This window comes from Carassius auratus, chromosome 46 (genome assembly GCF_003368295.1).
Source record: "Carassius auratus strain Wakin chromosome 46, ASM336829v1, whole genome shotgun sequence".
Lineage (NCBI taxonomy): Eukaryota > Metazoa > Chordata > Actinopteri > Cypriniformes > Cyprinidae > Carassius > Carassius auratus.
Genome location: NC_039288.1, coordinates 7,331,881 through 7,343,518, shown reverse-complemented (window position 1 = coordinate 7,343,518; position 11,638 = coordinate 7,331,881). Strand labels below are relative to the sequence as shown.

At 37.6% G+C, this 11,638-nt stretch overlaps 1 protein-coding gene across 2 annotated transcripts in view; it reads right to left on the bottom strand.

Moving 5' to 3' along the window:
- stim1b (stromal interaction molecule 1b) overlaps positions 1-11,638 on the bottom strand; it is a 32,788-nt gene that overhangs the window by 7,122 nt on the left and 14,028 nt on the right. For both annotated transcript variants that reach the window (XM_026234527.1, XM_026234525.1), the window contains exons 4-8: positions 9,930-10,044; positions 8,587-8,698; positions 8,026-8,138; positions 4,578-4,755; positions 1,389-1,566 (exon numbers count right to left, since the gene is read on the bottom strand). In XM_026234527.1, coding sequence (XP_026090312.1) covers positions 1,389-1,566; positions 4,578-4,755; positions 8,026-8,138; positions 8,587-8,698; positions 9,930-10,044 — 696 coding nt within the window. The remainder of the gene's footprint in view (positions 1-1,388; positions 1,567-4,577; positions 4,756-8,025; positions 8,139-8,586; positions 8,699-9,929; positions 10,045-11,638) is intronic.

The window sequence follows — 11,638 nt, the reverse complement described above, 5'->3', positions numbered from 1 at the left end:
TAAGATTTCCTCTTTTTTTCTTTGTTTATCAGACATCACAGCAGCTGGGTTATTATGTTATTTGGCTGCTGTTGCTTTAAGAACTGCTGCTGCTGAACATGACGAAGATATTTTTTTTCTTACAACTCTTTACCTTTTCTGACCCACTTCAGATCTTAACGTCTTTACTAGTGACCTGACAAGTTGAATCAGGTTTGTTAGATGAGGGAGACAGTTTTGAAAACCACTGCATTTCAGAGTCATGTTCTTAAATTTTAGATGACATAACTACCTCTGTTACAGGCTGTCAAGCTTAATGACAGCACAACGAAGGAGTAGAATCTAAGTAAGAGTTTTTAAATAAACAAACAGAGAGAAAACAAGAACATCCGTAATCCAAAACAATAGCAGACAATGATCTGCGGAACAGGGTTTCAATATATGGGGAACGCAATCAAAATTAAAACAGAACAGGTGTCGAGCCAATTAACAACTAAGGGAACAAACCAGGGAACTAATGCAGGGGAACAGAGATAAAGAGAAAACTAAACCAAAATGGTACAGAACAGAACGTAAAAGTAAAAAAACACATTGTAGAGTCCATTTGGGCCGGGCTCAGGCAATTTCTTTTTTTTTACAGATCAGGCTCGGGCTCATTTAGCTTCTGTCCTTTTATTGTGCCCATATACGTGCAGAGCACACATAGGCTACTGTATTAAGTATTGTTATAATGATTATAGTCTATTATAAATATTATACATTGCCTATGCAATACGCAACACATATACACACGCATTAGCATACAGGTGACGGTTGACCATGCAGAGAATCAGAGAGAAGTTGGAGCTTGGGGAGTTATTAAAAGTTCCCAATGCCTTGGGAAAAGCTGCATTTTGAATTTTGATTTGATTACCACGACAAACAACGAGCCAATTGGTCATGTGCAGTGCTCGCCATCTCCTCAAAGACACGCCTTCAAGAATTGCATCTATACTGATTATGATTATAATTAAATATTTTTGTTTTCGATTTGTTTTATTTTAAGTTGTAATGTAAAGCTTTCTGTAGATATATTTATCATGTCTGTGAGGCATGTATTCGCTGAGTTTCGGTTCAAGCGTTTGAAAGATTGACGGAAAAAAGAAAAAAGTGTTTTCCTAAAAATGTTAAAAAATACATTTAAGGGGATGTTTTACAGGTTGAACTAAATCTTTAAACAACACTTTGGCAAGAGTTTTAACAATTACCAAAAAAAGTCTACAGACTATACAAAACATTTTTGTGCAAAACTGTGCACATTTAATGAGGCAATGCCTAATTTGCATATTTGAAATAAATGTGGTAAAGTTGCCTCTGGCAAAGTTTCATTTTGATAAAAGGAACTTCCTGTTAATGAGGCCTTTTGATACCTGATCCAGCTCCTGCTCTGCATATTTCTGTCTGCTCAACTCGTTCTCAGTTCCCTCCCGTAGTTCTCGTAGTCTTTGTGCCTCCTGCTTGGCTGCATCAATCTCGCTTCGCATCTCCCGCTCCAGGTTGACCTTCTCCTCTTCCACCGTGTGATGCTCTTCCTGTGCAATCTGCAGCCTAAATATAAGAAAGACATCATCAATCTCAAACTAAGCCACAATGGATTTATTACATAAACAATTTAATATAGTTTCCCTCAATCACCAGCAGGTGACGCACTGGAGAAATGAGTAGACATGAAAAGGCAACTGGATCTGTTAGACTTTACCACACCTCTTCCTTCTCATGAGAATACAGCTGAACAAGATGTGGCCTGTTCAGTGTGGTTATTCTATGTTGAAACTTCCTTGCATCTTTATAGGGAAATCTCACCTCTCAGCTATACATGAGACAACCGTTAAGAGTTTCCGGGACATGGATGGCTAAATTTAGATATTAATGTGGCTTAATAATGCACTTGGTTGACAAAAAGTCTTCAATTCAATTTGAAATGATTGACATCAGCTTTTTTTAACATATCTGGGACATTATCACACAGTCTATGCATTTTTCTCCTTTCTTGGTCAAAGAAATTAGAAAGAAAAGAGGGTGGGGGAACATAAAAGTGGAGAGTGCTGATCATTGCACTGGATAGCTTTCTCTCCTGCTGACGCAGTCCCAGTTCAAACAGGAAGTGAGGTATAAATCCAACTGTCATTGATAGGACATTGGCCAAGGCAGTGTAACACTCACTCTGATAGACAGACAGATAGACAGACAGACAGACAGACAGACAGACAGATAGATAGAACTAACAAATATTGCTACAAGTGTGATTGCATCATATAATAATTGCTGTTAATAGTGTTCATCGCCTGGTTGACTTCGTCTCGTGTTCATTTTTTTGAACATTTCTGTCATATGCACATAAACTGACAGTCACCACTGATAAGTGCCCTACTAAATATTGTAGAAACTTAATTTTCTGTAAAGTTCCTTTGCAATGATTTGTATCGTAAAAAGGGCTATACAAATAAACTTGAATTTAATAGATGATAGACAGACAGACAGACAGACAGACAGATAGATGATAGACAGACAAACAGACAGATAGACAGACAGACAAACAGATAGTCAGATAGATAGATGGAGAGACAAATGATAGACAGATAGACCGATAGACAGAAGATATACAGACAGACAGACAGACAGACAGACAGACAGACAGACAGACAGACAGACAGACAGACAGATAGATAGATAGATAGATAGATAGATAGATAGATAGATAGATAGATAGATAGATAGATAGATAGTCAAATACACAACACATACACACAAAGACAGATGAATGGATATATGAAATATGGTATGTAAAATATGAAAGCCTTTTGCCACAGAAATGCATCACACACGACGGACCAATCAAAGTGGAAACAAGGTGTCCTGATCTCTGTTCCAAATGGGATTTTGTGTGAATGATATGATAGAAATGCCACACACTCAGATCCATGTGCGACAGAGCCCCGAACATACAGTAACATGCAAGAAAAAATAAATTGTGAGCACGATTTACTAATTCGTTCCCTTAGTGTACTAAAACATGCACACAATTACAATTGCGTTCCCTCGATTTGCTTTTGCGTTCACTCGATTTGCTAAATCATGCATGTTTTCATCATGCTCATAGTACATTGAGGGAACGAATTAGTAAATCGTGCACAAGATTTAGCCTACTATTTTTTCTTGCATATCATATGCGGGGCTCCGTAATGTGCTGCTCTATAACACCAGTCATACTTACACTGTGACTTAATCACATTACACTCAAAAAAACATTCCTCTGCTACAGCTTTTCCTAGAATAAACTAATACAGATCACAAAACTCCTTCTAAGGCCATTGGTTTAAATGAATGCACCATTAAGAAAGGATGTTTGAATCATTAGTTTCTCTGAGACCTATGACCTCTGAAATAAGACCCAGATACATTCTCTGTTCTGCCTCAGCACACTGGGTGCCAGCTGAACTGAGAGTGCGATTGTCTGAAACACTCTCGCTGGATTCGGCACAGCACTGCCCATCCTTTTGCCATTTAAGGACTTTTGAGGGATGCTTGCAACACCCTGCAAGAGTCTTTAGACCTGAACAGACAAAGATACTTCCACCGCAGAGACATATTCCTCTTTTTGTTTTTAAAGGGGTCACGATCTGAGAAATTGATCTTTTGACATTTAAAAGGTAATTGTACTATAAAAACATCTTGTAAGTTTCAGAACTCAAAACTTTCTTGTTAATCTAAAAACAGCGTATATTAAAGCCAATCTGCCAAAACGACGCTTGTGGAATGTGGCACTTTGTGACGTAATGGTGTGGCTAAGCTCCACCTACACAGAAGATCAACGCCTGCTTCTACATCACTGCCTGTTTAGCCCCGCCCACTGTTATGCGCAAATGCAGGTCTACACAGAAATCAAACAATAAAGATGCTGTGAAAATAACTCTGTACAGTGCCAAGCTGTGGATAAAGTCTTTGCATTGTCTTTCTTTAGGAAAGAGTGGGTGACCTTTATTTTTAATAAAGATCCAGGGCGCTTCAGTAAGAACTTGTTCCTTTGTTCACTTCATTCTACCACGGATTTGTTTGCAAACAAGACACAATTTATACAGGATATTCAGAAAAATTGAAACAACAAGACGATGCTGTGGTGACTATATTGGACTCAACAGTACAGAATAATGTCGCATCACACAAGTGTGAGTAACTGCTTTTATTATGTGGTCACAATTGCTTTGTCCTTTATTACAAATCGTCTGATATGTACGGAGTGTTTATGCGTTTTTAAACTAAATCACAGCAGCCATCTATGAAGGATGTAGGCTGTCAAATAAACACAACTGTTAGCCAATCATAGCAGCAGGCTACAATCCACTCCACCTATTCAAACAGTTGAGATATGAAACATTGTTTACCTAGCAGAGTTCTTTAGACTTCACAAACAGACCTTCCTCCATCTAGAAATGTAGACCTGCCTCAATAAATATGAAATATGAACCTGACAATTTCACTTTCCAGCCTGTTAGCTGGTATTTACTGTAGCCTGTTTCCTGTTCATTTATAATACAATCAGGGTCAAATTGAGTGCTTACTTCTGCTGCAGGTCCAGTAGGCTCTGCTCAGCCCTCTGAAGCCCTTCGAGGTCCTTCATCATCTTGCTAACATGGTCCTTAGAGCTCCGGTTCTGGATGTAGGCGAACCAGCAGCCCCCAACACCGATCACGACAGACACCACCAGCATCAAGTCCTTCAAATGACTGTCTTTGCTCACTGCCAAAAAGGACAAAAAACAACACTTAAGTATCAAAGTTGATAAATCACTTTAAAATTTGGTTATCATTTACTCACTATCATGCTGTTCCAAACTCTCTATTTTGCTTTTGACTTTATTATTTTTATATGTGTAAAACTCAATAGGAGAGGTTCGGCAGAATCTAGATGTTGCTCTTTTCCATAAAATGAAAGCACCCAATTCCCTTATGCTCATCAAGGCCTCATATATTTGATCAAAAATACAATAAAAACTGTTATACTGTGAAATATATATAAAAAAACAGTTTTCTTGTTTAATTTATTTTAAATGATTTTACCAGGATGTGCAATGTGGACGGACTCAACTTCCTACAAACAAAATCACAAACCCAAGAGTGTGGAGAAGGTATATGGAAAAGCGCCCAGGAGTAATGCATCAAATCAGGGTCTGCTCAGACTGATTGTCTTCCTGTCTCTATAACTCAAGCCTAGCATATGTGGCTGTTGTACAAACTTGTGATATAAAGCATGCACAGACTGCTTTTACAAAGAATAACAGTAATACAAACAAATAGATATCTACTTAGAAAAAGTCCCAGAAGTGACGAAAAGCTCCCAGTTTGGATCTAACCATGCAGGACGTATGAATACACAGCAGACATCTGTCTTAATCTATTTTGCATGTAGAAACGACAACAGTATGTGAATCTAGAGGGGAGTTCCCAACAAAGGTGGTGACATCAGCTACATAACAGGAGATTTTGGATGACTGGATTAGCGAGTGCTATTTCCAGCTTCGATTTTGCTGCTCAAATCCTGCACAGGAAAATGGCAGGTGATGGCACATGTAGCAGTGCCAAAACTATTTGTGAGCAGACCCATCTTAACTGGCATGATTTGGGGTCAGGTTTACTGAAGCCAATGATAAACTTCCAGTCTTGGATTTCCTTTTAAATTATGGAACTAGTGTTTGATAAAAACTTTTTGGTAACACTTTAGAATAAGGTTCCATTAGTTAATGTTAGTTAATGTATTAATTAACATGAACAAACAATGAATAATACATTTATTACTGTATTTATTCATCTTCGTTAATGTTAGTTAATGAAAATACAGTTATTCATTGTTAGTTCATGGTAATTCACAGTGCATTAACTAATGTTAACAAGCACAACTTTTGATTTAAATAATGCATTAGTAAATGTTGAAATTAACATGAACTAAGACTTATAAATGCTGTAGAAGGATTGTTCTTGCTTAGTTCATGTTAACGAAAGTAGTTAACTAACATTAACTAATGGAACCTTATTCTAAAGTGTTACCAACTTTTTGAATGTATTTAAAGGAGTGTTTTGTTTGCACACAGGTCTAGGGATTTTGGGTGGCAGAAAGTCCTAATTCCTTTATGTGAAAGTGCTGAAAGCTAAAATTTGTAAACAGACACTAAGCCGATTTTTCATTAGTGGTACAACACCACGAGACTCTATAGTAAGATCATCTGGAACAGTGAGGAACCTTCTACTGCGGACAGTATAAACAGGGTCCGGAGAGATGAATAACTTTCATAGCTGAGATTATTAAGAGGCTCCGGACAGAATGTGGAACCGGGAGAGATCAATCAATCAGACCAGACAATTCACAGACACAATGGTATATTTATACAGTTTATAAAGTGATTAAAAATGGAATCAAATTCCTTCAATTAGTATGACTTTACAATAACATAAGGCTCCCAAGAATTTGAAAATATTTTTAACCAATCACAAAATTTCATAACAACAAATGGCATTGGTAACCACTCACAACAACCTAGAATGAATGCACCACCAAAATATTGTTTAATGAGTCAGCATTAACCTAAAAGCACACTGTGTGCTTATACTTATGTAATAAAGCACAGGCAAGTTCAGGACACATAAAAGGAATCAATTATGTCCTTCTTTCCTCAAGCACAAAAGGAATATGACTCTAGCAGCCTTGCGCTTTATTATGTTTCATATACTAACAGTGCAGCATCTAAAATTCTTGCAACAAATATCATGCAGTCCTCGACAGACTTTGGGATTAAGATGGTGTTGTGTCTGATAAAGTTACAATAGCATTTTTCTTACCACCAGCTTTAGGTTTGACTCTGGCTTATGTTCTAGATAAAGACATTCACATGAGCTAGCAATCATATAAATTCCCTCCACCTTTTTCATCCATCTATCTATCTCACCTATTTATTGATAACATCTGTCCCATCATCCCTCACTTTCTGTTTCACCAGCTGTACTTGGGTTATCACGCTGCAACAGTTGACATTAATGGGACATACCTTTTCTGTCTGGCTCTTGTATTCCAATAAGCCTGGCTATTTTCAGACGCAGAATATATTTGCTCACGAGAAAAGAAAACAGACTAAATCATCCCTTGATTTTAGCACATAACGAGAAATGGATACAGCAGTCTGGACTTCATCCAGAGAACCCTTTGCAAACATCAATCCAGGAAAACTTGTTATGCTGCACAGAACATTTTCAAGCTAGTGTTTTTCTAAAACAGGAAAGAGAATTAAGAAAATGGTTCCAACAATTCAGCAGAAAGATAAAATCAAATAACTGGGTATTATTAAATGGATAATTCTACTTCTGGAAGCCAATCTTCCATACAGCATTTCAGTCACACTAAAATACAAAATATAATAACAGTTACGAACTAAGTTAACAAATATAGTGATTCTTCTATTATTATTTAAGTGATTATGCATGATTAATAGACCGTTGAAATGAATCAAAACGAACAACTCTCGCCAATGATTCAGAACTGATTAATTCAAATAGACAGCTTGAAATGAACTGATCATACCAATTCTTGCCAATGAATAAAAATTCATTCAAATGGTTTAAAATGATTCACAGAAATGAATTAAATACCAATTCTTGCCAATGAATCAGAATGAATACATTCAAAGAAATGAAGTGATCTTTCCAAATCTTGCAGATGAATGAATGAATGAATTAAAATGAAAGTCTGGACAGTCTAAACTGATTCACAGAAATGAATCAATCTTACAAAATCTCACTCCCTGAATCAGAATTGCTTGATTCAAATGGACAGTTTTCAAAGGATTCACAGAAATGGATCAAGCTTACCAACTCTTGCAAATAAATCAGAATAGATTAATTTAAATGGACTGTAAATAAAAAAAAAAAACATATCTTTTACATATCTTAAACTCACAAGTCATTAGATTATATACCATTTACTGTATAATAGGTACATAACCAAAAAATATATGCTACTCACTTGGAGGTCCAAAAAGCACTGTGTCCAGAGCCTTCAGCAGTAGTTTCTGTGCATGACTGCGGTCTGGTATCTTCAGCACGGACAGAAGCAGAGTGGCATTTTTCACTGCAAGTCTGTGAATGGACCCAAACACAAGTGAATCACTGACCTTGACCACTGAAATTATTTCAGTCCTACAGCTAAAAAAAACTAACTACCATATTTTCCGAACTATAAGTCACACTTTTTTTCATAGTTTGGCTGGTCCTGCGACTTATAGTCAGGTGCGACTTATTTATCAAAATTAATTTGACATGAACCAAGAGAAAACATTACCATCTACAGCCGCGAGAGGGCGATCTATGCTGCTCAGCGCTCCTGTAGCTTACCCCTCATCGCGGCTGTAGACGGTAATGTTTTCTCTTGGTTCTTGGTTCTAAATAAATGCGACTTATAGTCCAGTGCGACTTATATATGTTTTTTTCCTCATCATGACTTATTTTTGGACTGATGCGACATACTCAGGTGCGACTTATAGTCCAAAAAATATGGTATAAGGATGCTAACAGTAAGCTTCCTTACCTGGGAAGAGCTTTTCCACTGATGTCATTCTTCCTGAAGGAATCAACATACTGAGGTAACTCCACACAACTGATGAGCCACTCTTCAACTTGCTCTACTGTCCAGTTATACACTATAGACCAAAAAAATAAAAAATAAAAAATTGTAAGTGCTGCTAGTGGTTTAGGTTGCAAGAGGACTATTACCATGGAAGATATACTGAACAAATGATGGAAGCTTCCACAAACAGAATGCTTTCACTTGTACATACTAGGGCTGTCACTTTTGTGAAAAAATAATTTTCGATTTTTAAGACATAAGTGTTCATTGAATCGATTGTAAAATCGATTTTCCAAGTCTACAAAAAAGACGTTTCCTTTTTCAACATCAAATAACGGACGAACGTAAAAAGAGAGCGCTGGAAACGCACAAGTCAGCAATATTTCTTATTTATTGGCATGAAGTTTCGTGCAGAATAACAGCAACAAGAGTGCAACATTCTCGAAAAAAAAAAATATGCAGAGGGGACGGCTGCCATAACAAAAGAAAAACATCACTGCAGGCTTCAACCCGGCTGCATTTATGATTTAGGCAATAACTGTTAAAAAAAATGTAACTTTAAATTTACTTGAGAACAGGCCTTGTATCCAGAGTGTGTTTTATTCACTATATGTCCAGCTGATGAGAAGACGCGCTCCGACCGCACTGATGTCCCAGGGACACTCAGGTACAGCTGCGCAAGGTGGGGGTATTACTGCCAATTTTCTATCACAAACGCCGGTCGCTCTCAGCTTGCAATGGTTCTTTTCATAACCCAGAATCTCCTGTAACTAAATGCGAGAATGAGGCGAATTCGCGTCTACCACGCAGCGAGACCTCTAGACACGCGTAAACGCGTCTTTACATTGACTTAACATTGAAATCATTCACGCCAGATGCTCTATTGGCATTTTGTGTGAACGCAGCATAAGAGGTTGCTTTCGACGTCACTGGGTCTTATAGGCGCGTAAAATTGCTGGTATTTTCTGTCTAGCATTCGCAAGGCATACTGCACTTTAGGAAATCTTTTTTTTTTTTTTGCTTGTTTGTGAGTTTTGTTACATCTATATTTTTTATTGTTTAATTATTTTAAAATTAATAGTGTACATATTTGGTTAAAATCGATTCAAAATTTTCGAAACTTTTTTTGGTTGGTCCGATCGAGTGTGCAATCGATTTTCGAACTAAAAGTGACAGCCCTAGTACATACCTCTAAAAATGATGTGGGTTTATAATGTGGACTATCGGGAATGCATTTGAAATGGCTCCAAAACTGCTTAATTGCTTTCCACTGATATGATTAGTCTGATGAGATGTGTACAAACCTTCAGAGGCCTTCCAGGAGATCCACATGTCCTCCACTGTGATCAACAGATCTGCTCTATGGAAGCTGTTGTGTTTTCCTTTCGGGTCTAGGCACTTCATGTCTTCCCTTAGAAACTGTTTGAGGAAACAAAGACTGGATGTTAGCATTCTCTGGAGTGGTGGTTCTCATCAACCCAAAAATGAGTCCCAGGTTTGTTCTGATAGTGTCACACACAGCTGGAAAAAAAATGGTGAATACAACTATATAAAATGTTCATTAAAGGGGTCATATGTTGTTGCTAAAAAGAACATTATTTTGTATATTTAGTGTAATGTGTAGTGTAACTGTTCTCTTTTGGCAGTTCAATCAATGTACTGTTAAGAGCAACTGAATAACTCGGGATATTGGTTTATTTCGTGTCAGGCATGTTTATTAACCGAATAGCTTAAGTAATTTGTGGATTAGTGCGTACTGGAGACACGAACCATTTCAAATGATTCAGTTGATTTGGTGAACTGGTTCGACCGGTTCACTAAGATTCACCAGTTAAAAAGAAAGATTCGTTCGCGATCCGGACATCACTAGACGAGACAAAATCAATAAAATCCATTTCAAACGAGGCATTTTTTGCATCCAGTGGGGATGTAATTACTGATTATAATGACTTATACTGTCTTTTTACACGTTGCGTTGTGTATCGCGCTGTGTAAACATAAAACCATGTCTGCATTTGTGATCTGAGAAACAACCCAACAACAATCCTTCTCTATCCTTCTCTCGACTTTATAGAAACTTTGTGCCACAGACGTATTGGAAGCTTCTGATTCAGGAAACAGTTCTCATCCTCCATAAAATGCACAGCACACATCTGAATATTTGAAATTCAACTCAACTGATTTCTAGTCTTGTCCTCTTTTGGAAGGCCAAACAATGTGGTTTCGCTTTCACAAGGAAACCCACAGCGACTACACCGGCGGCTACAGCGAGAATAAAAGGTACGCATTCTTTCTTTGCGTGAACATTTTTGCCCGGCATTATGCAAATCTTCCCACATTGTGAGTGACATAGAGATGTTGGGGCATGTTGGAACGAGCCGTTGTAGGGGGGTGCGGTTGACTGTTAACCTTTATGACTCTCTCTTTGGATTTGAGACTTTAGTCGTTGCAACTTTACAGATCTTCTTTATAACTTCTTACACTCCAAAGAGAAAGGAAAAAACTGAAATCGCATCATATGGCCCCTTAAAGTATTGCAAAAATGAATAGGCATAAAAAAATTTAAGCCAAGAAAAAAATCCAGCACCGTGAAAATCTAAAATTCAGATCATTCCAATAAACCAGTCACATGCTAGACTAGACTTGATTATTCGTGCTTCTAGAAGGAATTTATTTTTATAGCACTGTGTTTTTGCGTACGTCAGCATTTGGCAAGAGACACAGCAAACATTGATTATCTTGTTATATTTTCCTTGGGTTGTTGTGAACCGGCTGATCTACTGGAGAGTCTCAGACAGCATACAATATGTAAATGCTGAGAGTTTCGCTGGGTTCAGTCCAGTCACAATCCCTCAGATCAGTTCTGACTGTGATAAAGGCTACACTCACACGACTGTCTATGGCATGGGCAGGCTGCTGTCGGTCAGCACTAATACGGTTTACACTGAGAGCTCATTAAAAAGGAATTGCTTTGGGTGCTTCAAAGAGAATACAGAGTGCTTTTTATTGCCTT